The sequence below is a fragment of the Salmo trutta genome, chromosome 24 (genome assembly GCF_901001165.1).
Source record: "Salmo trutta chromosome 24, fSalTru1.1, whole genome shotgun sequence".
NCBI classification, from domain to species: domain Eukaryota; kingdom Metazoa; phylum Chordata; class Actinopteri; order Salmoniformes; family Salmonidae; genus Salmo; species Salmo trutta.
In genome coordinates, this window is record NC_042980.1 from 42313366 (window position 1) to 42339667 (window position 26302).

General features: G+C 43.9%; 1 protein-coding gene across 7 annotated transcripts in view; it reads right to left on the reverse strand.

Moving 5' to 3' along the window:
• Positions 1–1040: 1040 nt before the first annotated feature.
• LOC115161333 (tensin-1) overlaps positions 1041–26302 on the reverse strand; it is a 289463-nt gene continuing 264201 nt past the window's right edge. For 6 of the 7 annotated variants that reach the window (XM_029712238.1, XM_029712239.1, XM_029712236.1 and 3 more), the window contains 13 exons: positions 24955–25056; positions 23533–23710; positions 21743–23325; positions 20600–20686; positions 17214–17342; positions 16467–16562; positions 9490–9567; positions 9285–9356; positions 9091–9117; positions 7552–7720; positions 6811–6879; positions 6586–6615; positions 1041–4917 (listed from right to left, as the gene is read on the reverse strand). In XM_029712238.1, the coding sequence (XP_029568098.1) occupies positions 4779–4917; positions 6586–6615; positions 6811–6879; positions 7552–7720; positions 9091–9117; positions 9285–9356; positions 9490–9567; positions 16467–16562; positions 17214–17342; positions 20600–20686; positions 21743–23325; positions 23533–23710; positions 24955–25056 (2759 nt within the window). In that variant the 3' untranslated portion in view covers positions 1041–4778. The remainder of the gene's footprint in view (positions 4918–6585; positions 6616–6810; positions 6880–7551; positions 7721–9090; positions 9118–9284; positions 9357–9489; positions 9568–16466; positions 16563–17213; positions 17343–20599; positions 20687–21742; positions 23326–23532; positions 23711–24954; positions 25057–26302) is intronic. The other variant, XM_029712237.1, reaches the window with a different exon arrangement.

Genomic DNA, 26302 nt, shown 5'->3' on the forward strand with positions numbered 1-26302 from the left:
TGCCCCTGAAAACCCCCACAGCATGATGATGCCACCACCATGCTTCACTGTAAGGATGGTATTGGGCAGGTGATGAGTGGTGCCTGGTTTCCTCCAGGCGTGACGCTTGGCATTCAATCTTAGTTTCATCAGACCAGAGAATTTTGTAATCACAGCCTAAAAGTCCTTTAGGTGCCATATGGCAAACTCCAAACGGGCTCTCATCTACCTATTTTCCCAGGAGTGACTTCTGTCTGGCCACTCTACCTTATGTAGACAGGTGTGTGCCTTTCCAAATCATGTCCAATCAATTTAATTAAACCCCGGTGGACTCCAATCATGTTGTACAAACATCTCAAGGATGATCAACGGTAACAGGATGCACCTGAGCTCAATTTAGAGTCTCAAAGCAAAGGGTCTGAATAATTATGTAAATAAGGTATTTCTGTTTTTTATTTTTTATAAATTCACCAACATTTTTTAAATCTGTTTTTGCTTTTTCATTATGAGGTATTGTGTGTAGATTGATGAGGGGAAAAAAATATGTGATACATTTAATAAGGATGTAACGTAACAAAATGTGGAAAGGGGTCTGAATAATTCCTGAATGCACTGTACTTAAAATATCAAGTGATTATTGAAGAATGTATCTTGTGGATGCCTTATGCTTCTTGCCAAATCAGAAACTTGTTTTTCTCTGTTGTTTGTAAACAAAGTAATTGTAATATACAACATAGTAAACCTTCATTTTGGTCCAGTGGATGGTATTTGTGGCCATGACTGTCTGTGAATGTGAGAGTGGTTGCATTTCTCCACCCTTATCACTTGGCTGTTTACAGGAACAATGGCGGTGTGTCCACTTTGTTCTGTATTAACTACAGATTGCCCCTTTAACCTAACCTTCTGCCCATTGTGGGTTTAACTTGTCTAAAGTATGGTATCTGTATAGTTGTGTTATTTTTTTCAGTTTTTTTTGTTGTTGAGTATATTATTCATATTGTAAATATTGTGTTTGTGATTTGTATGTAAAACTGAATAAACAGAGTTTGCCAACAACAAAAAAATCACAAATTACTTTTAATATGTTTTTTCTTCTCAGAAACAAAAGCCATACAATAACGCAAATGAAAATACATACAGTTCTGTACAGGCATCGTAGCACATTCATGCACACATTCTAAGGCTATTTCCTTAAAGTGGCCACATGTACATCAGAAGAGACTTCTTACACGCCAAATAACGTGAGACTGACATTCGTTTTGTGGTAGAGGGGGATTGACCCGACAAGCATTTCTCACACGTTTCTCAAAGAAAAATGCAGAATCAACCATGCTTTCGCCACATATAGTTTTACAGTAGTGGAGACTCATCAAAATAATAAATACAATTCATTTAAAATGGAGGGATTCTCATTGAAGAGGAATGAACGGTTGGAACAGAATGGAACGAGTACAGACGCCATGGAAGAAGACCCAGTGGAGCTTAAAAACAAAAGACCCAGTTGATACAAAACATTAAGCGGTAACAGAAGTGGACATGTAAATATTTGGTGTGTATTTTGACATGACAGAATGCCATGTGTTAATTCTAGTTATTCTTTCACTGGACTAGATTTGACCATTGAGGTATGACTAATCTGCTCCAAACAGAATCCAATTGAATAAGGACATTCACAAAATCATAAAGGCCAAAAAACATGTCATAATACTTGTCTTCCATATTCTGAAAATAATAATTTAAACTCAGCCATTTGAGTTTCGCTAGTCCATTGAAGGTCATTGCTGAAATCACAGTTAAAACACTGTAGTAAAAACACAATGGGTAGTCAAACTTTGGTTCACCACATGAGGGCAGTAGACCCTACATAACAAAATTAATAATTGCTTAAGATTTTAATACGGTGGTGCTTCACTAAACCTGTGATTTAGATAGAGGAAGTAGTCACGGAAAGAATGTCTGGCCTCCAAACATGCAGTGAACACACAGCTACACATAGGTGCATTGATATTTCAAATGACGTTTAAGTGCTTAACTCTGGCAATTCCATTTTAGGCAGGTTTATTTTGACAAAAAAAATTAAAATGTTGGCACAATTTTGCAACAAAGAACTTTGCTAGATGCTCTTTCTCCCCCCTACCAAAGGATGCTTCATACAAAGAATCATAACATAAACAAAGTAATGCAGTGAATTTTTTTTAAAGCAATGCTTTAAAATACATACACTTTGCACCATTTATTTAGATGTAGTTCAGTCTCATGATTTATAAATCTTAGCCAAAGTACAGAATCACTCAGTAATCTTTATGTATAGACTATATATGTCAATGTATTATATGAGTTAAAAGAGTGACAGAGCAAAAAAAGAAACATGTTTTATATATATATCTATATATGTATATGTATATGTATATAGCTTACTTGTGGGTATGATGTAGGTGTTACACGTTTGACAGGCTGATCTGTAATGATAGTGGGCTCTCTCAATCTTTACTGGGACGGTTGTTGGGGTAGAATAATTGTAATGTTCCAAAGGAGAAGAGAGAGAGCTTGATGCTGTAGCCGTAGCAACCTGGACTCTCGTTGCCCGTCCGCTCTTCAAAAATCAGCAGTGAACTCTGACCTTCCATGATGGTTATACATGCACAGCGGAGAAGAGTGGACCTGATGATAGTCAATGGTAGACACACAAAGGGGAACCAATCAACCAAAAGCAAATGTATACATAGAGGGGTAACAGCAGACTCCAGCTCCCAGCGTCATTACAGGGCTCTAATACCCCTGTGTAGGTGAATAGTTGGACCAAACTGGACAAGCTTCTATCTATCCTCCATCCTTCAACCATTCAAAAGAACGGTGGAAGTCAGAGGAGACCAATACAGAAGTGTTCTGTTGTTCTGAAGAGAACAGCTGATGTGTTCTGTTGTTCTGAAGAGAACAGCCGATATGTTCTGTTGTTCTGAAGAGAACAGTGGAAGTCAGATGTGTCCTGTTGTTCTGAAGAGAACAGCTGATGTGTTCTGTTGTTCTGAAGAGAACAGCTGATGTGTTCTGTTGTTCTGAAGAGAACAGTGGAAGTCAGATGAGTTCTGTTGTTCTGAAGAGAACAGTGGAAGTCAGATGAGTTATGTTGTTCTGAAGAGAACAGTGGAAGTCAGATGTGTTCTGTTGTTCTGAAGAGAACAGTGGAAGTCAGATGTGTTCTGTTGTTCTGAAGAGAACAGCGGAAGTCAGATGTGTTCTGTTGTTCTGAAGAGAACAGCGGAAGTCAGATGTGTTCTGTTGTTCTGAAGAGAACAGTGGAAGTCAGATGTGTTCTGAAGAGACCAGTGGAAGTCAGATGAGTTCTGTTGTTCTGAAGAGAACAGCTGATGTGTTCTGTTGTTCTGAAGAGAACAGTGGAAGTCAGATGTGTTCTGAAGAGAACAGTGGAAGTCAGATGTGTTCTGTTGTTCTGAAGAGAACAGTGGAAGTCAGATGTGTTCTGTTGTTCTGAAGAGAACCGTGGACGTCAGATGTTCCGAAGAGAACAGTGGAAGTCAGATGTGTTCTGTTGTTCTGAAGAGAACAGTGGAAGTCAGATGTTCTGAAGAGAACAGTGGAAGTCAGATGTGTTCTGTTTTTCTGAAGAGAACAGTGGAAGTCAGATGTTCTGAAGAGAACAGTGGAAGTCAGATGTGTTCTGTGGTTCTGAAGAGAACAGTGGAAGTCAGATGTGTTCTGTTGTTCTGAAGAGAACAGTGGAAGTCAGATGTGTTCTGTTGTTCTGAAGAGAACAGTGGAAGTCAGATGTGTTCTGAAGAGAACAGTGGAAGTCAGATGTGTTCTGAAGAGAACAACTTTGCTTTTTTCTTTATTTTCTTTCTCTACAGCTGCATACCTGATACTAGTGACTCCTGTTTAAAGCTCAAGAAATGCAACCCGTTTGACAGGACATGATAGTTAGGCCCCAAGTCAAGTCATCCAAGTCATCCAAGTCATCCACGCCCTACCAAGTCATCCATGCCCTACCAAGTCATCCACGCCATACCAAGTCATCCAAGCCCTACCAAGAGAGCACTCCGTGATATTTACATTGATTCAACTCGCCAGCATGCAAAAATGTCCTTGAATACGGTTTGCGAAGAAAGCAAAGATCAAACTTTTTAGGAATAAAATAAATACAGTATTTACTTGTATATAGAAAGAACATAACATGTAAATGTTTTGATAAAGTAGCCATTTTTTATATATTTTTTAACCAATTATTAACTCAAACATACATTCCGACAGTGACATTGCCTCTTTTTAAAAATCTTTGGTTGACCAGTCCAAACCCGATAGCTTAACACCCTTCTTTACATCACACAACTTTACTTCTTCTTCTCTTTTTTTATGCATCACACTCACTGACATCTGTCACTGACATGATTTCCTCTTCCTGTTCTTGTGCTACCCTGCTAGAGAGATCACAATGGTCTACCACAGCCAACATCCAAAATTTTACACAGCCACACCCCACAAACTGCACTTCCTCTATCCACCCAAGTTAGCGCCACAAAGGAGTCCTTCCAAGAAGAAACACACACACACACACACACACACACACACACACACACACACACACACACACACACACACACACACACACACACACACACACACACACACAGGTAAAAGACAAGGTCAGAAGGAAAGAGGTGAAACCTAAGACTAAACGTAGAATACAAACTAAAAAAAAAAGGAAATAAATTCCCTCTGTAGTTAAAAAGAACAACAACCCAAAAAAACTAAAAGCCAGGGGTCGCCAAAAGGTCAGCTCATCATTTCTGCGAGCCGCTCATCACCTTGGAGACAAAGTTGACGATGGAGCTGGCGGGCTGATCAGCGTCCATCTCGGCAAAGAGGTGACTGACGTTGTCAGTTGTGCTTCCTTGCTTCCGAGCCACAAACCCAAAAAACCTGGAAAAGGGAAGGGATGCTGTCAATGTTGTTTATAGGCTTGTTCTAACTGGTCAAATTCATCTGTAGGAAATCATATGAATCATAGATGAAAAGTGTGTGTGTGTGTGTGTGACCAAATGGGTTTGAACCATGGTTGTTTTCATGCTACAAAACTGTTTTAGCCAGCTGAGCTAAAGCCTATTACTTCAGGTCTTAGGCAAGGTTACTCATCACTTGAGCAGGTTCACCCAAACACATCCATTATCATTGATGCTTTACTGTATCCATTAAGATATATTGTTTTGCTAAATTGTTTGTGTTCCATCTCTATAGTTCCATGGTTAGTCTCTAGGGGGCGCTCCATGCCACTGTTACCATTTGGGATTATTTATTAAGGCTCAATTCAATCCAAATTGGCGAAGTTCGACTACATTTTTGACTGAGCCGACATATGCAGCGTTTACAGAGAAAGCAGTCTCCGCGAACAGGTGAATATTGCCTTTAGATTTCAATCGCGCTATAGCACTGAACATTAGGGATACGGATTGAATAGAAGCCTTTCTTTATGCTGTAACCAGGACCTGAAACTAACTTTGGGGAAAACATTCACACTATTTATCAGCATTTGGTTGGAGCATTTTTTGTAACTTTTTTTTGCCCTGGCTGTAATGATAAATATTTCACAGTAATTATAATGATATTTTGTCTACTTGATTTACTCTTTTGCCTGTTAGACCATATGAGTTTATACAATTGAGCCCTGAGTCTCATAACAGTAAATTCATAGGCACTTTGATCCCTGAGTTTAAAACCCCAAACCATGACATGCTGTAAATTCTAAACTCGTGACTGCCAACACTGGGCTTTGTTGGCTAAAGGGACACTCTTTTATCCTCAGCCCAGTCATCTCTCCATCCATCTATTCTTCCTCTCTGAATCGTTGGTGGGGAGCTTTCATCCCTTCTTCTCTCCCCTGGTTTGATGTCTGAGCTACTAAATATCACCTTTTATTTGATTTAGAATGGAGGAAAGTACTAATTGAAATCACATGGGCTAATGTATTAGAGGCAGGTCAGGAACTGATGATAAGTCTGTCTAAGTGAATAGTCCCCCCCCCCCCCCCCCCCCCCCCCCCCCCCAAAGAACCATTGTGGTCAAGCTAAACAACTGGTTTGAAATCAGATCTAACTATCCTTAGTTCTAACCGGTACCATTAGGTGTTAAACATCAAACCCATCCTTGGACCAGCTGCTGAAAGTATCAAGCTAAGTTGCTTCACTTTCTTCAGTGGTTCTGCAACTCTCAGTCAAAGTAAAGTTGGGCAATCTATAAACAGTACAGACAAAAATACACTAGGACTACCCCCTCTCTTCTACGCTTCAACTAATCTCTGTTATTATCTATGCATAGTCACTTTAATTACTCTACCTATATGTACATATTACCTCGACACCGGTGCCCCCGCACATTGACTCTGTACCGGTAGCCCTGTATATAGCCTCGCTATTGTTATTTTACTGCTGCTCTTGAATTATTTGTTACTTTTATTTTCTTAAAACTGCATTGTTGGTTATTAAGGGCTTGTAAGTAAGCATTTCACTGTAAGGTCTACTACACCTGTTGTATTCGGCACATGTGACAAATAAAATTAGATTTGGTACTCAAGTGCATGTACTGTATACTTACTTGGCTGTGCCCCCATCAGGTTTATTCCACCTGTAGAGAGATAAATAAACAGCATTATATCATGTAACATTATGTATGATATATTCATGACATATAATATTATGAGGTCATAGGCCCCATTCATTTCAAACAGCAAAGATTACTGCCTTTCGATTACTGTCCCCGAAAGTATGTGTGTGTGTATGTGTGTATGTGTGTGTGTTGTTGCTCAGTGTGGACACTCACTTTCTCTCCTGAGGGTCGACATCACAAAACGTGACAGTGTTGATAGGGTAGTGGCGCCGGAAGAAACGCCTGTTAGATAAAACAAGGTTTAGCCCACTGCACCATATCAACTCATAGACTACTACAGCACAGGAAAAGAGCCCTCAGTCAGAGTGAGCCGGTTTAAATATTGTCATTATAGTTCAAATATTGTTGATCAGTTTTAAAAATGCAATATACAGTCTTGTAGAGAGATGTAGTTGTAAAAAAAATTGGTGGATAACTCTGATCGCCGGTCGCGGGGAAAAAAGTAGCGCTACCTATACTTTTAATGCATTTTTCCGCAAAAGGTGGATAAACTGTCCCTTAAAAAAAGTTGGGTAAACTGTCCCTTAAAAAAAGGTGGGAAACTGTCCCTTAAAAAAAGGTGGGTAAACTGTCCCTTCCACTATAACCCTACACCACTACACCACTACTCAACTACTCCACCCCTACTCCACTATACCCCTAATCCACTACTACACCCCTACTCCACTACACCTTTACTCGACTACACGCCTACTCCACCACTACACCCCTACTCCACCACTACACCCCTACTCCACTACACCCTAACACCCCTACTCCACTACTCCCCTACTCCACCACTACACCCCTACTCCACCATTCCACCACTACACCCCTACTCCACTACTCCACCACTACACCCCTACTCCACCACTACTCCATTATAAACGCATGTTTGTCCTACTCCCTACTCACTTTCTCTGGTTATCCGTCAGGGTGATGCCTTGGGGCGACACCTTGAAGTGCACAATGGTGGCGGTGGGCGGGGACGCGGCGGCCATCGTCTCCGAGATCGCCTTGGCGACGGCCTGAGGTCCTGTCAGAGACTCCATGTCCACCGAGTTGATGTACAGCACATTGCATGCTAAGAGAAAAAGAGTGAGGTGTGGCCAATCAGCACAGTGCATTTCACACTTGAAAGAGAGAGGTCAAAAAGGAGAGAGATGATGTCATGGGCTGTCTGGCTTTTCAATGCTACAACACATATTGGTTTGGTTGTAGTGCTTTCTGTTGTGACGTGACATGATCAACAGTTTACAATCGTTTCATTTATAGGATGTATTTTGTATGCTTAAGATCAGAGTAACATGGAGTAATCTATTACAAAATGCTATTTGTCACACACTGAGTGGACAAAACGTTAAGAACACTTTCCTAATATTGAGCTGCAACCCCTTTTGCCCCTCAGAACAGACTCAATTCGCCGGGGTGCATGGACTCAACAAGGTGTCGAAAGCGTTCCACAGAGCTATTGGCCCATGTTGACTCCAATGATTCCTACAGTTGTGTCAAATTGGCTAGATGTCCTTTGGGTGGTGGAGCATTCTTGATACACACTGGAAACTGTTGAGCGTGAAAAACCCAGCAACGTTGCAGTTCTTGACACACTCAAACCGGTGTGCCTGGCACCTACTACCATACCCCGTACGAAGACACTTAAATCATCACCCTTTGAATGGCACACATACACAACCCGTGTTTCAATTGTCTGAAGGCTTAAAAATACTTATGTAACCTTCTACAATGATTGAATTGGTTTAACAAGTGACATCAATAAGGGATCATAGCTTTCCCCTGAATTCACCTGGTCAGTCTGTCACGGAAAGAGCAGGTGTTCCTAATGTTTTGAGCACTCAATATATACTATGTAGCACAACAGTTTATAGCTTTGCAAATCATTGACATGTAAAATGCTGAATGCAATACAGTACATTCTTGACCGTTTCCAATGCTGTTAAGGGAATTAATTTCATACATATCACAATTGATATTAGTAGGTTTAAAGTTCTGCGTTTCTGCACACATTCAAAAAAAAGGGGCCATCTGCATTTTCATGCAAGAGAGTTCCAAAGACGGTACATGCTTTCTGGGACAAGGCTGCACGGGAGAAAAGACTGTCAGGGGTCAAAACCATTCAGTCATTGGACAGAAAACATTTCAGGCATTGTTAGCGTTGTTGTCTTCTATTAGATGTAGGATGAGACAGACACACAGACACACACACACACACACACACACACACACACACACACACACACACACACACACACACACACACACACACACACACACACACACACACACACACACACACACACACACACACACACACACACACACACACACACACACACACACACACACACAGACTTCTGAGGCAGACGTCAGAGATCTGGGTCAGAATGTAGCAGTCAGCGACCAACAGTCTCATAATAGAAAGGACACATGATTTACCATGGAAGTCAGCAGGGACTCTCTGCCCTATAGTGACACGGAGGTGGCATCACCAGTGTGGGGACAACAGTGGAATGGTATAGAGTAAGTCACAAAAAGCTAACAAACTAACAAAAATGAAGATGACCTTTCCATTACATAGAAAAGTGCTCAACCAAACCCAATAGTCAACACAATGGTATGCTGCTTCTAACCTGCTCCATGTTTCAGGAGGTAGTCAGCCTGGTTGGTTGGCGTGGCAATATCTGGGACATCCTGGTGGAGATCTGAAACACAGCAGGAGACGATTCAGAAATTCCCCACACCACATTGCACGTATCCATTCAAAATTATACAAACACGCACACGCATGTACACATACACAGGCACACACACAGACAGACACACTCCTGGCCTCACCTCTGGTAGGGATGACCAGTTTACATGGCAGGGCCTGTGGAGTCATGGCGTGCTGGTACACAAGAGCGGACAGACAACCTACACGGACGAACACACACACACACACACACACACACACACACACACACACACACACACACACACACACACACACACACACACACACACACACACACACACACACACACACACACACACACAAAGAGAGATTAGTATTAGTTGTGCCAACAGGACAACAGTTCTTTAAAGATGATCTTCATCAAGACATGTGGATCACACACCCTGGACCCACACACTCACCCCATACCTACACTCACCCCATACCATACCCACACTCACATTTACATTTACATTTACGTCATTTAGCAGACGCTCTTATCCAGAGCGACTTACAAATTGGTGCATTCACCTTATGATATCCAGTGGAACAACCACTTTACAATAGTACATCTATATCTTTTTTTTTGGGGGGGGGGGTTAGAAGGATTACTTTATCCTATCCCAGGTATTCCTTAAAGAGGTGGGGTTTCAGGTGTCTACGGAAGGTGGTGATTGACTCCGCTGTCCTGGCGTCGTGAGGGAGCTTGTTCCACCATTGGGGTGCCAGAGCAGCGAACAGTTTTGACTGGGCTGAGCGGGAACTGTGCTTCCGCAGAGGTAGGGGGGCCAGCAGGCCAGAGGTGGATGAACGCAGTGCCCTTGTTTGGGTGTAGGGCCTGATCAGAGCCTGAAGGTACGGAGGTGTCGTTCCCCTCACAGCTCCGTAGGCAAGCACCATGGTCTTGTAGCAGATGCGAGCTTCAACTGGAAGCCAGTGGAGTGTGCGGAGGAGTGGGGTGACGTGAGAGAACTTGGGAAGGTTGAACACCAGACGGGCTGCGACGTTCTGGATGAGTTGTAGGGGTTTAATGGCACTGGCAGGGAGCCCCGCCAACAGGGAGTTGCAGTAATCCAGACGGGAGATGACAAGTGCCTGGATTAGGACCTGTGCCGCTTCCTGTGTAAGGCAGGGTCGTACTCTGTGAATGTTGTATAGCATGAACCTACAGGATCGGGTGACTCACCCCATACCATACCCACACTCACCCCATACCATACCCACACTCACCCCATACCATACCTACACTCACCCCATACCATACCCACACCCACCCCATACCATACCTACAATCACCCCATACCATACCTACACTCACCCCATACCATACCCACACTCACCCCATACCATACCCACACTCACACTCACCCCATACCCACACTCACCCCATACCATACCTACACTCACCCCATACCATACCCACACTCACCCCATACAATACCCACACTCACCCCATACCATACCCACACTCACCCCATACCATACCTACACTCACCCCATACCATACCATACCCACACTCACCCCATACCATACCCACACTCACCCCATACCATACCCACACTCACCCCATACCATACCCACACTCACCCCATACCATACCCACACTCACCCCATACCCACACTCACCCCATACCATACCTACACTCACCCCATACCATACCCACACTCACCCCATACCATACCCACACTCACCCCATACCATACCCACACTCACCCCATACCATACCCACACTCACCCCACACCATACCCACACTCACACTCACCCCATACCATACCCACACTCACCCCATACCATACCAACACTCACCCCATACCATACCCACACTCACCCCATACCATACCCACACTCACCCCATACCATACCTACACTCACCCCATACCATACCCACACTCACCCCATACCATACCCACACCCACCCTATACCATACCCACACCCACCCCATACCATACCCACACTCACCCCATACCATACCCACACCCACCCCATACCATACCCACACTCACCCCATACCATACCCACACTCACCCCATACCATACCCACACTCACCCCATACTATATCCACACACACCCCATACCATACCTACACTCACCCCATACCATACCAACACTCACCCCATACACCCACACTCAAATCAAATTGTATTGGTCATATTTAGCAGATGTTATTGTGGGTGTATGGGGTAACACACTCACACACCCAGCATCTCAATTCAACTTCCGTCCCTCCCTTTAGAACATCATTCAATAAGTATAGTCTTGGGGATAAGGTTTCTTCAATAAGCCCATTTTTAGACTGATCCTGTCTGACTGGTTCAGTCATCTCTAACTGTGTGCCTGGGTCAGTAGCCATCTCCCTGTGGTTCCCAGTAAGAGGAGTCTGACACGCACATACGGTGTCTTCAGAAAGTATTCACACCCCTTGACTTTTTCCACATTTTGTTGTGTTACAGCCTGAATTTACAATGGCAAAAATTAAGATGTTTTATGTTTTTAGAAATTATAAAAAAACAAAAAGCTGAAATGTGTTGACATAATACGTCTTTAACCCATTTGTTATGGCAAGCCTAAATACGTTCAGGAGTAATCACATAATAAGTTGCATGGACTCACTCTGTGTGCAATACTAGTGGTTAAAACCTGTTGGGGCTAGGTAGCAGTATTGACAATCTCTGAAAAAATATGTGCCCATATTAAACTGCCTCCTACTCAAACTCAGAATGTAGGATATGCATATTATTAGTATATTTGGATACAAAACACTCTGAAGTTTCTAAAACCGTTTGAATGGTGTCTGTGAGTATAACAGAACTCATATGGCAGTCAAAACCCTGAGAGAAATCCTAACAGGAAGTGGAAATCTGATGTGTGGAATCACTTTCAAGCCTTTGCCTATGAAACACACTGTAAATTAGGATTCATGTAGCACTTCCTACGGCTTCCACTAGATGTCAACAGTCTTTACAAAGTGGTTTGAGTCTTCTCCTGTAAAAACTGACCGAACGAGAGGCCTGGAAAGTTTGTCATGGGGGAGGGCAATTACTACTATGATGCGCGTGCCCGTGGGTACTCTCTCGTTCCGAAACGTTTTGTAAGACAATGCAATCGTCCGCCTTGAATATTATTGAAGTTCTGATTGAAAAAGGCCCTAAAGATTTATGTTATACAACGTTTGACATGTTTGAACGAACGTAAATAATATTTTTTTGCACTTTCGTGACGACAAGTCCCGCGCGCTTCCTAAATTTTGAGTAGCCTTCGGAACGCGCTAACAAGAAGGTGCTATATGGACATAAATTATTAACTTTTTCGAACAAAACTACATTTGTTGTGGACCTGGGATTCCTGGAAGTGCCTTCTGATGAAGATAATCAAAGGTAAGTGAATATTTACAAAAGTATATTTGATTTTAGATGGTTCCAAGATGGCGCTAACCTGTGTCGCCTAGCCTATTTTTCTGAGCATAGTACCTCGTTTATTGCAAAGTGTGATTTCCCAGTAAAGTTATTTTGAAATCTGGCAATGCGGTTGCATTCACGAGATGTTAATCTATAATTCTTTGAATGACAATATTATATTTTACCAATGTTTTCGAATAGTAATTTTGTAAATATGTAGCGCAGATTGTAGCGCAGAAATGTAGCGCAGATTCACCGGCAGTTTTGGAGGCTAAATATTTTCCGAACATCACCGCCATTGTAAAATGCTGTTTTTGGATATAAATATGAACTTGATAGAACAAAAAATGCATGTATTGTCTAACATAATGTCCCAGGAGTGTCATCTGATGAAGATTGACAAAGGTTAGTGCATAATTGCATTGAAAATGTCTTTGCATTGAAAATAGCTGTGTGTAATGTTTTGTCAAAGTACTGTCCTAACATAATCTAACTTTATGCTTTTGCCGTAAAGCCTCTTTGAAATCAGACAACGTGGATGGATTAAGGAGATGTTTATCTTTCAAATGGTGTAAAATAGTTGATTGTTTGAGACATTGAAATTATTCGATTTTTGCTATCTTGTCAAGCAATCCCGTTACCGGGATGAGAACGGGAAGGGGTCCCATAGAGGTTAACAAGACTTTTGAATTACTACCTCATCTCTGTATCCTACACATACAATTATCGGTAAGGTCCCTCAGTCGAGCACTGACTTTCAAACACAGATACAACCACAAAGACCAGGGAGGTTTTCCAATGCCTGGCAAAGAAGGGCATCTATTGGTAGATGGGTCAAAAAAAGCATACATTGAATATCCCTTTGAGCATGGTGAAGTTATTAATGATACTTTGGATAGTGTATCAATACATCCAGTCATTACAAAGATACAGGCATCCATCCCAACTCAGTTGCTGGAGAGGAAGGAAACCGCTCAGGGATTTCACCATGAGGACAAAGGTGGCTTTAAAACAGTTACAGAGTTTAATGGCTGTGATAGGAGAAAACTGAGGATGGATCAACAACATTGTAGTTACTCCACAACAGTAACCTAAATGACAGAGCGAAAAGAAGGACGCCTGTACAGAAGAAAAAAAATATTCCAAAACATGCATCCTGTTGGCAACAAGGCACTAAAGCAATACTGCAAAAAATGTGGCAAAGTAAGGGACTTCTTGTCCTGAATACAACGCCTTATGTTTGGGGCCAATCCAACACAACACATCACTGAGTACCATCCTCCATATTTTCAAGCATGGTGGTGGGTGCATCGTGTTATGGGTATGCTTGTCATCGGCAAGGACAAGGGAGTTGTCTAGGCTAAAAAGAAACGGAATAGAGCTAAGCACAGGCAAAATCCTAGAGGAAAACCTGGTTCAGTCTGCTTTCCAACAGACACTAGGAGATTAATTCACCTTTCAGCAGGACAATAACATAAAACACAAGGCCAAATATACAATGGAGTTACTTACCAAGACAACATTGAATGTTCCTGAGTGGCCTAGTTACAGTTTTGACTTAAATTGGCATGAAAATCTATGGCAAGACTTGAAAATGGTGGGGCCTCCTGAGTGGCGCAGCATTCTAAGAGGTGTCACTACTGACCCGGGTTCGATCCCAGGCTGTGTCGCAGTCAGCCGCGTCTGGGAGACCAGTGAGGGGCCGCAGGGTTGGATGAGCATCGTCCATGGTTAGGGGAGGGTTTGGCCGGCTGGGACGTCCTTGTCCCATCGCGCTATAGCGTCTCCGGGCGCATGCACGCTGACTCGTGTCGCCAGGTGTACGGTGTTTCCTCCAACACAATGGTGCAGCTGGCTTCCGGATTAAGCAAGCAGTGTGTCAAGAAGCAATGCAGCTTGGCAGGGTCATGTTTTGGAGGACGCATGGCTCTCGCCCTTCACCTCTCTGTCACGACTTCCGCCGAAGTCGGTCGCTCTCCTTGTTCGGGCGGAGTTCGGCGGTCGACGTCACCGGCTTTCTAGCCATCTCCTATCCACTTTTCATTTTCCATTTGTTTTGTCTTTGTTTTACACACCTGGTTTCAATCCCCCAATTACTTGTTCATTATTTAACCCTCTGTTCCCCCATGTGAGTGATTGTTTGTCTTGTATACGGTCCGTTATTGTGGGCTCGGAATATTGTGTTGTATTTATGAATTCTTGAGTAAATACGTTGATTACTCATATCTGCTGTCCTGCGCCTGACTCTCTACACCAGCTACACACAGGCCCGATTACACTCTCCCGAGTCCATACGGTAGATGCAGAGATGGGACAAGACGGTAACTACCAATTGGACCCCAAAAAGGGCTAAAAATTTGTAAAAAATAATAATACATAATACAAACATTACAATAAAATAACATTACAAAAAAATTAAAATGGCTGTCTAGCGATGATCAACAATGGACTTGACAGAGCTTGACGAGTTTAATAAAGAATAAATGGGCAAATATGGTACAATCCAGGTGTGCAAAGCTCTTAGAGACTTACTCAGAAAGACTCACAGCTGTAATGTCTGCCCATGGTGGTTCTAACATGTATTGACTCAGGTGGTTGAATACTTATATAAATGAAGATATATTAGTGTTTTATTTTCAGTAATCCCCCCCAAAATATATATTATATGCATATATATTTCTTCTTTTTTTTTTACGTTGATATTACAGAGTTTTTTGTCTAGATAAAAAAAATATATAATAATAATTTTAATCCCAATTTGTAACACAACAAAATGTGGAAAAAGTCAAGGGGTGTGAATACTTTCTGAAGGCACTGTACATATTTCATTTTGAGATTTTCCACTTGGACCGACTTGAGGAAAAAAAGGCTGCAAAAACGATTTAACAACAGCTAAGATGTGGGAGGGAAGGGAGCTAGCTACCAGACCAGGGTTCAAATACGATTTGAAATCATTATAACTACTTTAAAGCCCGCCAATCTGGCATTCCAGGAAGGAAAAAGCAAACGCAAAAGAATTTGAAATATTTCAAATAGTATTTGAAACCAGGTCTGGAGCTAAGTAGGCTAAAGCCAGACTCCCACGCACCTTCTCAGAATTGGCTCCTGTAGCTGGATGAAGCTGACGTAAGAAACAGCCCTCTGGAAACATGCTATTTTTGATCATACTTTGGCACACGGAGGAACTTTTGCTTGTTAAACACCTACACGTGCATGCACACACACTACTCGTCTCACACACACAGACCAACACACGTAATGCGGTCTCTGGATGAAATTAGAGAGGAGAGCATTTGAACCATATTAAATGACTTTGACTGATCCCATACTATAATTAGGATTAAACATCATGGGATGGGAGAACGTCGGTACAGGGAGAGCACTGAGAGGAGATCAGAGTCATCAGACCAATACAGCCAATACAGTCAGTGACCACAACCACATCATGAAACTCATGTCTGGCATTGACTCTTCCCCCGGTTACCGTATCTGAGAAACATGCCATGTTGTTGTCAGAAGGACTGGTTCTGAAAGGTCTGAAAGAAAGATTCTATCGTCTCTAAAGTATTTTCTTCAATCCACCCATCCTCTCCCCACTTCCCTCTCAAAACGTCAGAGGGAGGATCTCCTCCTTCAATGCTCTCCTTGCCTCCCCTGGTGTGTGTGTGCATATGTGTGTAAGGGTTAAATGTGACTCACCAAAGTAAGGCTCGTTGGGACATCCTTTTAGCTTCACTCCCTTAGGACTCGTCTCAATCAGGAAGTGCCTCACCAGCTCGTTAGTGATGTCACCAGCTACAGGACAAACAACACAGCGGTGAACAACACCGCAGATAGCCAGTTATTAGTGGTATGTAGACATCACCTCATAAGGGGAAGTATTATATAGTGTAGTTATTATATTGGTAATGATTTATTTCTTTAACCAACAACAGACCAAGCACTAAAATATAATGTTTAACGTTCTAGGATGATCTTAGTGGCTATTTAAAACTATTCTCTTGGCAGATAAATAAAATGTGTTTACATAGAACATTCTCGCCCTTCGTGTGTGTGTGTGTGTGTGTGTGTGTAACCGATGTGAAATGGCTAGCTAGTTAGCGGTGGTGCGCACTAATAGCGTTTCAATCGGTGACGTCACTCGCTCTGAGACCTAAAGTAGTTGTTCCCCTTGCTCTGCAAGGGCCGTGGCTTTCGTGGCACGATGGGTAATGATGCTTCGTGGGTGTCAGTTGTTGATGTGCGCAGAGGGTCCTTGGTTCAAGCACAGGTTGGAGCGAGGAGAGGGACGGAAGCTATACTGTTACATATGTGTGTGTGTATAGGACACACACACACCTAGCCCTTCTCTTCTAGGATGGTTCTCCACCATCAGTTACAGGGACAGTGTGATGTTATATTAATAACCAGTATATGGAAGATGGAGCCCCATTGGTGATCTAGTACCTTTCTTGGACTGCTGAGCAGTAGGAGGAGGAGAGGCCACCTTCATGGCCAGGCCATAGGCCCCTCGGAAGGAGTGACTGTCCCGGATGACAAAGGCCCCTGGCTCCTTCTCTCTCAGCAGGCCGATGGCTGCAATACACGATAACACATGATTCAATAAAATACCAGTTCAAGTATCCACGCAGGTGCAAGTAAGAAGGAGGACAGGGAGAAAGAAAGGAATATGTAAGACAGACATGGAAGATAAGGAGAGGGAGAAAGAGAAGGAGGAGAGAGGGAAGGAGGAGAGGGAGAAAGAGGAGAGAGGGAAGGAGGAGGGCGAAGGAGGAGAGGGAGAAAGAGGAGAGAGGAAAGGAGGAGGGAGAAGGAGGAGAGGGCGAAGGAGGAGAGGGAGAAAGAGGAGAGAGGGAAGGAGGAGAGAGGGAAGGAGGAGGGAGAAGGAGGAGAGGGCGAAGGACGAGAGGGAGAAGGACGAGAGGGAGAAGGACGAGAGGGAGAAGGACGAGAGGGAGAAGGAGGAAGGAGCAGAGGGAGACGGAGGAGAGATGGATGGAGGACAGGGGGAGGGAGAAGGAGGACGAGGACGAGGAGAGGGAGAAAGAGGAGAGGGAAAAGGAAAAGGAGGAGAGGGGAAGGAAAAGGAGGAGAGGGAAAAGGAGGAGAGGGAGAAGGAAAAGGAGGAGAGGGGGAAGGAGGAGAGGGAGAAAGAGGAGAGAGGGAAGGAGGAGAGAGAGAAAGAAGAGCGGGAGAAGGAGGAGAGGGGGAGGGAAAAGGAGGAGAGGGGGAAGGAAAAGGAAGAGAGGGAAAAGGAGGAGAGTGAGAAGAAGGAGGGGGAGGAGGAAGGAGGAGAGGGGGAAGGAGGAGAGGGGGAAGGAGGAGAGGGAGAGGGAGAAGAAGGAGGGGGAGGAGGAAGGAGGAGAGGGGGAGGGAGAAGAAGGAGGGGGAGAAGGAAGAGGAGGAAGGAGGAGAGGGGGAAGGAGGAGAGGGGGAGGGAGAGAGGAGGAGAGGGAGAAGGAGGAGAGTAAGGAGGAGAGTGAGAAGGAGGAGAGGGAGAAGGAGGACGGGGAGAAGAGGGAGAAAGAGGTAAGGGGGAAGGAGGAGAGGGAGAAGGATGAGAGGGAGAAGGAGGAGAGGGGGAGTCGGAAGGGGAGTTGGAAACTTTCCATGGAGAGGAGGACCTTTTGGGATCCCATATTTCAACGTAACTACAGGGGAGAGCAGAAATCTGTTGTCTATTTGACAAAATACCTTTTAATGCATCTGTAACATGCAATTCTATATGTCCCTATGTGTCCAAATATGACATTTTAAAGACTTTAAGTAAGACAGATATAGCTACATCACATGCAGATGTTCCCGGGCCTTAATTGAGTACATATTGTGTGTGTGTGTGTGTGTGCGCGAGTGCGTGTCTCTGTGTGTGCGTGTCTGTGTGTTTTCTGTTGTGTGTGTGTGTGTGCGTCTGAATGTGTGTCCGTGTGTGATGTCAATGTAGCAGAGCATGTGCTTGTGTTTAACACAGATGATGTAATCCAATAAGCGAGAGCAAAAGTAGATGCGGGGGCCAACAGCAGTGACCTCACAGTGACCTTACAGCAGAACACAACACAATAGAACACAACACAATAGAACACAACACAATAGAACAAAACACAATAGAACACAACACAATAGAACACAACACAATAGAACACAACACAATAGAACAAAACACAATAGAACAAAACACAATAGAACAAAACACAATAGAACAAAACACAATAGAACACAACACAATAGAACAAAACACAATAGAACACAACACAATAGAACAAAACACAATAGAACAAAACACAATAGAACAAAACACAATAGAACAAAACACAATAGAACACAACACAATAGAACAAAACACAATAGAACACAACACAACACAATAGAACACAACACAGCAGACCTCAACACAATAGAACACAACACAATAGAACACAACACAACACAATAGAACACAACACAACAGAAGACAACACAACACAACGCTACAGAACATAATAGAACACAACACAATAGAACAGAAGACAACACAACAGAACACAACACAACACAATAAAACAGAACACAATAAAACAGAACACAACAGAACACAATAGAACACAACACAACAGAACAGAACACAATAGAACACAACAGAACAGAACACAATAGAACACAACAGAACACAATAGAACAGAACACAACACAACAAAACAGAACACAATAGAACAGAACACAACAGAGCACAATAGAATACAATAGAACACAACAGAACCCAACAGAACCCAACTGGACAGAACACAATAGAACACCATAGAACAGAATACAACAGAACACAACACAACAGAACTGAACACAATAGAACAAAACACAATAGAACAAAACACAATAGAACAAAACACAATAGAACACAACACAATAGAACAAAACACAAAAGAACACAACACAATAGAACAAAGCACAATAGAACACAATACAATAGAACAAAACACAATAGAACAAAACACAATAGAACAAAACACAATAGAACAAAACACAATAGAACACAACACAATAGAACAAAACACAATAGAACACAACACAATAGAACAAAACACAATAGAACAAAACACAATAGAACAAAACACAATAGAACAAAACACAATAGAACACAACACAATAGAACAAAACACAATAGAACACAACACAACACAATAGAACACAACACAGCAGACCTCAACACAATAGAACACAACACAATAGAACACAACACAACACAATAGAACACAACACAACAGAAGACAACACAACACAACGCTACAGAACATAATAGAACACAACACAATAGAACAGAAGACAACACAACAGAACACAACACAACACAATAAAACAGAACACAATAAAACAGAACACAACAGAACACAATAGAACACAACACAACAGAACAGAACACAATAGAACACAACAGAACAGAACACAATAGAACACAACAGAACACAATAGAACAGAACACAACACAACAAAACAGAACACAATAGAACAGAACACAACAGAGCACAATAGAATACAATAGAACACAACAGAACCCAACAGAACCCAACTGGACAGAACACAATAGAACACCATAGAACAGAATACAACAGAACACAACACAACAGAACTGAACAGAACAGGGTAAATTAGGGCATGTGTGTGTCGGGGTGGATGTGTCAGGTGAATCCAACAGGGTTTAAATCAAACACACATTCTAACTTTCTCACGGTTAACTAAATAAAGAACATTCCCGCCCACATTTGATCTTAGATAGGCCTTATGCTAGCTAGAAGAACAACTAGTGGAATAAGATAACTATTGTTACGTTTAATCTCTTCCCCCATGACAACAGTCACACTCACCTTGTTCACGGGAGATGTCAGGCTTGTACCAGAACTTGGACGTATCCTGAACAAACTTTACATTCAGCCTGGTCTCTGGACTCCCGTCTAGGACAAGAAATTAGAAGTTGTGTTGAAATCATGACATGTAGATTTACCTGGCATTTCCACAGTAACACTTTAATTTGGCCATATTAAAAAGGGTATGTTTAAACGATACTGTGTGAATGCTGCATGTCACATTACATTGAATCAAGTCTTGGGTCTCTGCGATTTATTTATTGAACCTTTATTTAACCAGGTTAGTCTGGTTGAGATAAACATCTATTTTTCAAGAGAGACCTGGACCAAGACAGCAGCAGTGATGCTTCACGAGGGTCATCCTGACCAAGAACCGTCAAAGATAATCTATAAATCAACTGAAATCAGCTCCTTATTGTGTAGAGATTAGTGAATCTGTGCTATTAGCCAGTTACCTCCTAGCGCCAAACAAGCAAGTATCTATATCTGCGACCATATAAGTAGTTGCTGTCAGTATGCTCAGTATGACACAGAATGGAGCTGTGAAACCGCTGCAGACGCAGAAATGGCTGCCAACCAAGGCTCTGGGCCAGATGCCAGTTCTATCTCAGCCTAGCATCTGGGCCTGGCTGGGCTACCTTGGAGTGCATTCATTCCCTCATCTGGTCTGCAATGTGTTTACAGAGAGAAGTAAGTCCAACTGAGCTCCTGCTCGGCTAAAACCATTGGAGTATGACCGCATTCACGTTACCTCACTATACTTTACTAGAACTAATCACTTCATCTGGTTTCACTGAAAAACTAGAGTAGGAAAACAGATGGATTTACATTGTAGTTATGTAGTTAGGTACTAGTGTAATTATACTTCAGGAATGCATTGGGTAACACTTTTCACAAACATCTTATTTGTAGAAAAACCTCAATTGTGGCTAAACACATATCAAAAGTTATCCCCAAAAATATTGTTTATGAGATGGTAAAATAGGCTTAGTTTCATGTTAATTACCCACTTAAAAAAACATATCGTCCTTGAAAATACACTGATCTTTACTTCCTGTTTTGCTAGGGATGTCTGTGCTAGTTGGGGATGCTCTTTGCTGCGTTAGTAGCTACGTTTTAAGAGGGTTTTCAAGGTGGTCTTACCAGTCATATTAAACTTGGAGAAGTCCGGCAGTGTATGAAAGTAGCTGGTGCTGGGCGTGCTGCCTCCACTCGACATGGGGGAGGACACTTTCCCATTCAGTGTCCCGTACGAGAGCCCCCCGTTGGGCCTCTCCCCGCTGGACATTCGCCTCTTCTCCGGAAGCTGGGGCTGAGCCTGTGGGGCTGGACTGCCCTGCCTTACCCCCATCATCCCCCCGTCCAGATAGCCCGAGTGGGAGACGGGGAAGGAGGGCGTGGAGGGCGGGTGGTACCCAGAGGAGCTGCTCTGACGGGACAGGGTGCCGTGCCTTTCGTCCGGGGTGGTGTAGCCGCTACTATGCAGCATTGGGTGTCGGTCCAGACTTGGACTGCATTGTGACATCTGGCCGAGGGACGGGTGTCGGCCCAGCTCCGGACTACTACCACTGCCCTGCTGGTGGATGAGGGATGGATGTCGGCTCAGCACCGGACTGCTCTGGATACTGGACTGGATGGGTTGGCTGTAGGTGAGGGATGGATGTTGGCCCAGCCCTGGACTGCTCTGGATACTGGACTGGATGGGTTGGCTGTAGGTGAGGGATGGATGTTGGCCCAGCCCTGGACTGCTCTGGATACTGGACTGGATGGGTTGGCTGTAGGTGAGGGATGGATGTTGGCCCAGCCCTGGACTGCTCTGGATACTGGACTGGATGGGTTGGCTGTAGGTGAGGGATGGATGTTGGCCCAGCCCTGGACTGCTCTGGATACTGGACTGGATGGGTTGGCTGTAGGTGAGGGATGGATGTTGGCCCAGCCCTGGACTGCTCTGGATACTGGACTGGATGGGTTGGCTGTAGGTGAGGGATGGATGTTGGCCCAGCCCTGGACTGCTCTGGATACTGGACTGGATGGGTTTGCTGTAGGTGAGGGAGGGCTGGCAACTGAGCATGGGGCAGTCCTGGGAGGCCTGCATCAGGGACGGTTGTTGGCTCAGCACTGGGCTAGACTGTGTCCCCTGGGACACACATGGGTTATAGTGGTGGCGGCCCAACACGGGACTTCCTGTCATTACCATCCCAGGGATCCCAAACTCCACAAAGCCATTGGTCGGAGAGGGCTGGTAGCCCATGACAGGGCTGCACTGATTGGTGGGCTGTTGCCGATGTTGGAGGGAGGGCATGCTAGATGAGGTGTTGGGGTCGCGATGCAGTGTGTGGAGACTTCCTGATCCTGACGAGGGGAGGATGTCCACAAGGCTTTCCCGTGCAGATACCTCCGGCTGGGGCGGAGGGGGGCTGGGGTCCGGGGAGACGTAGCTCCCCATAAGGCCACTGGGACCCAGGTAGGAGGGTGTGGTGGTGGGGGAACACAGGTAGGACAGGTTGGGGTAGTTGGAGCTCAGGTAGGATGAGGTGGGGGTTGCCAGGGCTTGAAGGAAGGGAGATGGGGAGCCCAGGGCCTGGAGGTATGGGGTGGGAGTGGCAATGGGGGTAGGGGTGGGGGAGGGGATGGGATACGTGCCCTCGGAAGGAAAGGAGTGTAAGCTGGAGTCAATGGCCGCTTGCGAGGGGATGATCGCACTGCTGTCAGCCAACGGGTGTTCTCTGATGGAGCGAGGGGTGGGGCGGGTGGACATTCATGAAACACAGTGTTTAGAAAGATGCCTACAGTAGAATTAAGTACACGCGGTAATAACATCTATGGTCCCTTACTATCTCTAAACATGTAGTATATTTCAGGAACACTGGTTCCTTACCAATATCATGTACTCTAACCAGTGTATGTTTAATGTTGTTTGTTTTCGTACTCACCCCTCTGATCTGTGGATGGGGCTGCAGCTAGACAATAGGGGGTTGAGGGTTGGGAAGGGGTCAGGGGTCGTCTGGCTAGCCAAGGTCCTTCCTGGGGGGGTGAGGGTCATGGGTGGTCCTGCTGGTCCCCCGCCGGCCACAGCGGATCTGGCCACTGACTCCACGTAGCTCAACGGCTCTGAGGAGATACAAAGTTGACCATTAAGGCTGTTTTCATTACAGTGTGTACTGTCGTGAAGATAATACTGGCTTCACAGGAAGGCTGCACTTTCCCCCTAAACAGTGACATTGTCCTTGTAAACATGCCATCATGATCATTTTGTTTTGTTCACCTACTGAATTCATTATTAGAGAATTGCTTTGAAATAAAGTAATCCTGTACTTTGGGAAAAACAATCTTTATTTTGTGTGTGTGTGTGTGTGTGTGTGTGTGTGTGTGTGTGTGTGTGTGTGTGTGTGTGTGTGTGTGTGTGTGTGTGTATGTGTGCGCGTGTCAACGCTGAAACAGTTAGCCTAGCGGTTAGGAGCATTGGGCCAGTAACCGAATGGTTTCTGGTTCCTATCCCCGAGCCGACTAGGTTAAATATCTGTCTGTGCCCTTGTGCAAGGCATTTAACCCTAATTGTTATTGTAAGTCGCTCTGGATATCAGCGTCTGCTAAATTACTAAAATGTTGGAAACAGTCAGCGTAGAAGGAACAACAAAGCAGAGGGGTCCACATGTCGTGAGCCAAGTCAAACATCTCTCCTAGAACCCTCATCCAGTAAGGAGATCTTATTGCTCCTGCCTCTACTAGAAGCCTAAACACTACATAAAGGCCAAGAAGAGAGGATGAAAAAGAGCACATGTTCAAAGGGATCATTTATTAAAATTATATTTATTGGGACTCTCTCTCACATTTAGCCTGTCGGTTGTGTAAATATGGGATTCAAAAGGAAGCGTAGCTTTGAAGACTGGATTAACATGCAACCCCTATGAAGATGGGCCATAAATCAAGCTTTTATACACATTCCTAGGTCACTAAAATCAACCCCAATATAACCACATATGAGACATAAACAATGTTCAATTTACTGGTGAGCTCACCAAGGAGGGCTTGTAAAACCAAAATGAAGAGGTGATTTATACAGTGAAGGGGGTGTAGTTATAGTTTAACGGGTAAACAGTAGACAGGCTCAATGGCCATGTTGCTACTTATGTTACTAGTATCTCAAACTAAAGATAGGTTGCTATGCTAACATTGGTGAGGCCTCAAGGGTGTAGCACTATGCTAACAAATGCTTACATTTTAGCACTATGCTATGTAAGTAGCACAATGCCATGCTAATGTCCTATAGGGGGTGCATGATGCTATGCTAACAGGCTCTTCCAGCCCATGAATGGAGCACTACTATGATAATAGAATAAGTTATGCTAACTCACCTGATCCACTCTGGTTGAGGTGGATCTCAGCTGGGTTGTGGGGTTTGAGGCCCAAGGCAGAGAGAGGGGTCTTCATCAGACCTGGAGGGGAACGAGCTTGGCCTAGGAGGGAAAAAAAAGCATAACACACTTTAGCAACATGACTTAGCATTACTTAGCATTTAGCATGCTTCACTACCACAGTCTTGACAGTAAACACCTGCGCTTTTCGTGTGGTACCTCTGTGTGTGTGTGTGTGTGTGTGTGTGTGTGTGTGTGTGTGTGTGTGTGTGTGTGTGTGTGTGTGTTTGCTGGTTTGTATCTATGTAAGGTATGAAGCCTACATTCATTCAACTGTTAGAATCCTGAATTCCAAGACAGGTTGCTCAGTGATACACGTGTTCTATGAGCTCATCAGATACCTCTTGAATAGAAACATAAAGGACTGGTTTCACGGACCCAGAATAACCATAGTCCTGGAATAAAAAGCATGCTCAATGGAGAACACTGTTTGAAATATATTTTTAGTCCAGGCCCGGGAAAGCCAATGTGGGTGTTTTCATAATGGTGCATACAGGTGCTGAGCTGTCAAGACATCACAACAACAAAATGTGACACGGTGACACACGACAACATGTGTAATATCATGATTGACACAGCTAGAGGGGTGTGCCCAGGTCTCATGCTCTATGTGAGGGCCATGCAGGTGACCTATCACAGTGTGAAAAGCCTCTGAGTGACACTGTCACAACACGCATAGCAGGACGTGAGCAGATGTGCGCCATGCACACAAACGCAGAGGAAGCCACTGAAGCGCGACAACACGGATACAAAAAAATAACAACAGTGACTCACTGACATGCAGTATGCATGAAAACACAAGAAACGAACAGATAAGACAATATAAGATAAGACAAGATAAGGCAATATAAGACCAGATAAAACCAGATAAGACCGGATAAGACAAGATAAGACAAGATAGGCTGCTGCAGGAAAATTTGGTGCCTAGCAAATTGATGGCAAAAGGAATACATATGACAACAGTCACATGAAGCACCAGTACCCTTAGAACAGTGAGGTTTAATTATTTAGAAAATATTTGTGTGTGTGTCTGTGTTTTTGTGTGTGTGTCTGTCTGTCTGTCTGTCTGTCTGTGTGTGCAGGCGTGTGCATGACTGTGTGTGTGACTAGTGTAAGTGTGTGCATGTGTGTGTGTGTGTCTATGTGTGTGTGTGCGTCCTTCTCTGTCTGTGTGTGTGTGTGTGTGTGTGTGTGTGTGTGTGTGTGTGTGTGTGTGTGTGTGTGTGTGTGTGTGTGTGTGTGTGTGTGTGTGTGTGAGAATGACCATTAGTGAATAAGTGTATGTTTC